The following is a 2397-nucleotide window of genomic DNA, read 5'->3' on the forward strand; positions in this document are numbered from 1 at the left end:
TACAAATTCATTGTTGAGGGTCTTTTGGGCCAGAATCGCCTGCTCACTGGGCCTGGGCCCCAAAATCCGTCCCCACAATTGGCGCCGTCTGTGGGAAGAATTTGTGTCTCGACAAGTGAACAGTAAGAAATGGAAGGATCAGGCCCGCGCCAAACCGGACATGCAGATTCTCAATGGCAGGACAATTTTTTAAATGTCGAACGAGGGAATGACCAGGATAACCAACGGGAGGGAAGCGTGAACACCTCTTATACGAGTAAAAGTCGTTCAAAGGGGAAGGATCATGCATCCCGTGAGAAAGACGATCGAAAGGCTTTACGAAAAGAGATTGATGACTTGAAGAAAAAGCTGCGCCGAGCACAGCAGAAACGTCCTTTACCCTCCTCGGGCTCTAGCAGTGGCGAGGATAATGAATACCGGCGGGGATCAAGAACCCCTCTGAGCGAGACCTTTTCCTACGAGGAAGAGAGGCCTCGTAAACGCAGCTGCAAAAGCCCATCTTACCAAGGCCTGGCCAACAATGCCATGAGTAAGGCCCTGGATCGCATCTCCCAGTCGCCGTTTACACGTAGAATAGAGAGGGCAGTGCTTCCTTGGCGGTTCCATCAACCAACGTTCGCCATATACAATGGTCGGTCCGACCCAGTGGAGCATGTGAGCCAATTCAATCAAAGGATGGCCGTCCACACCAGGGATGAGGCGTTAATGTGTAGGATATTCCCATCTAGTTTGGGACCCATGGCGATGAGATGGTTCGATTCCCTCCAGCCGAATTCCATAGATTCCTTTAAATAGCTGACGCAGGCTTTTGGTTCTCGTTTCATCACCAGCACTAGAGTCCCTCGGCCCCTCGATTCCCTCCTATCCCTGTCTATGCGGGAAGGAGAGACGCTGAAGGCCTACTCGGATAGATACTGGGAAATGTATAACGAGATCGAAGGGAAAAGTGAGGATGTTGCCATCAGCGCGTTCAAAAGGGGCTTGCCGACAGAACATGGCTTAAGAAAGTCCCTCACCGGAAAGTCAGTCACCAGCGTGCGCCAGCTCATGGACCGAATTGACAAGTACAAAAAGGTCGAGGAGGACCAGCAGATGGGGAAAGGTAATGCGAGGGTCGTCCCTCAGGAGAGGAGGGACTTCAGGTCGGAACGGTTTAACAACAGTAACAGGCCGAGAAGGGACTATATAGAGCAATCTGCGTCTACTGGGGCTCAGACAGTCCATGCTGTGTTCCGAGAACCTCTCCACAAAGTCCTAGAAAAGATGAAGTATGAGCCTTTCTTTCAGTGGCCGAACAAGATGGCTGGCGATCCTTTAAAGCGTAATCAGAACCTATACTGCGCATACCATCAGGAACCCGGACACACTACTGATGATTGTAGGAACCTGAAGAACTATTTAGACAGGCTCGTCCGAGAAGGGAAGCTGAGACATCTGCTCCATCGCTCTAAAGGATGGCAAGAACCATCAAACAATGAAACCAGAAAAAGTGCGTTGAGGCCACCCATTGGCACAATTAATGTCATTCACGCCGCACTTGGGAGGATAGGCTCTGTCCCCTTCAGGGTAATGTCAGTGAGCAATCTCCCGACTAAGCCAGATGACAGGGAACCCAAGAGGGCTAGAATGAGCGCCACGCCGTTGATTGGATTCACGAAGGAAGACAAACAAGGGACTATCCAACCCTATGATGATGCCTTAGTCGTGACGCTCAGGATAGGAGGTTATGATGTCAAAAGGGTGTTAGTCAATCAAGGCAGCGCGGTGGAGATAATGTACCCTGATTTGTATAAGGGATTGAACTTGAAGCAGGAAGACCTGTTACCATACGATTCCCCCCTGCTTAGCTTTGAAGGAAAAGTCGTCATCCCGAAAAGCATGATTAGGTTGCTTGTGCAAACAGATTTGGAGGTGGTAGAAGTGAACTTCATTGTCGTAGATGCATACTCCCCTTACACAGCCATCGTGGCCTGGCCATGGCTTCATACCCTAGGGGCTGTGTCATCAACCTTACACCAAAAGGTGAAATATCTGTCAGGAGGCCAGGTCAAAGAGATAGTAGGGAACCAGGGAGTTGCTAGGCAATGCATGGTGTCAGCAATCTTGCGGCAGCAGGATCGCGTAACTTCCACGTCGGCCGAGAGCGGCTTATAGCAATTAATGACCACGGTCCCAACTGCGGGCAGTGGAGGACCAGCCGTGGAGGTGAATTGTGAGGAGTTGGAGAAAGTACTTGTCGGATCTGACCCAGAGAGGTTTTTTCAAATTGGCTCGGAATTGTCGCCCTAGGAGAAGTCAGCACTGACTGCCTTCCTCCGGCAGAATTTAGACGTGTTTGCTTGGGACCCCTATGAGGCCCTCGGGGTCGACCCAGATTTCATCTGCCACCGCCTTAAT

At 50.8% G+C, this 2397-nt stretch overlaps 1 protein-coding gene across 1 annotated transcript; it reads left to right on the top strand.

Annotated features, from left to right (window-relative positions):
* The first annotated feature begins 873 nt into the window (after positions 1–873).
* On the top strand, positions 874–2154 carry LOC115984701. Its single transcript, XM_031107717.1, has one exon. It carries the CDS (start codon positions 874–876, stop codon positions 2152–2154), a length of 1281 nt encoding a protein of 426 aa, XP_030963577.1.
* Positions 2155–2397: the final 243 nt, after the last annotated feature.

This window comes from Quercus lobata, chromosome 4, assembly GCF_001633185.2.
Source record: "Quercus lobata isolate SW786 chromosome 4, ValleyOak3.0 Primary Assembly, whole genome shotgun sequence".
Classification (NCBI taxonomy): domain Eukaryota; kingdom Viridiplantae; phylum Streptophyta; class Magnoliopsida; order Fagales; family Fagaceae; genus Quercus; species Quercus lobata.

Excerpts from the sequence above, each read along its gene's own strand:
- LOC115984701 (XM_031107717.1), top strand. The coding sequence starts at position 874 with ATGCGGGAAGGAGAGACGCTGAAGGCCTACTCGGATAGATACTGGGAA.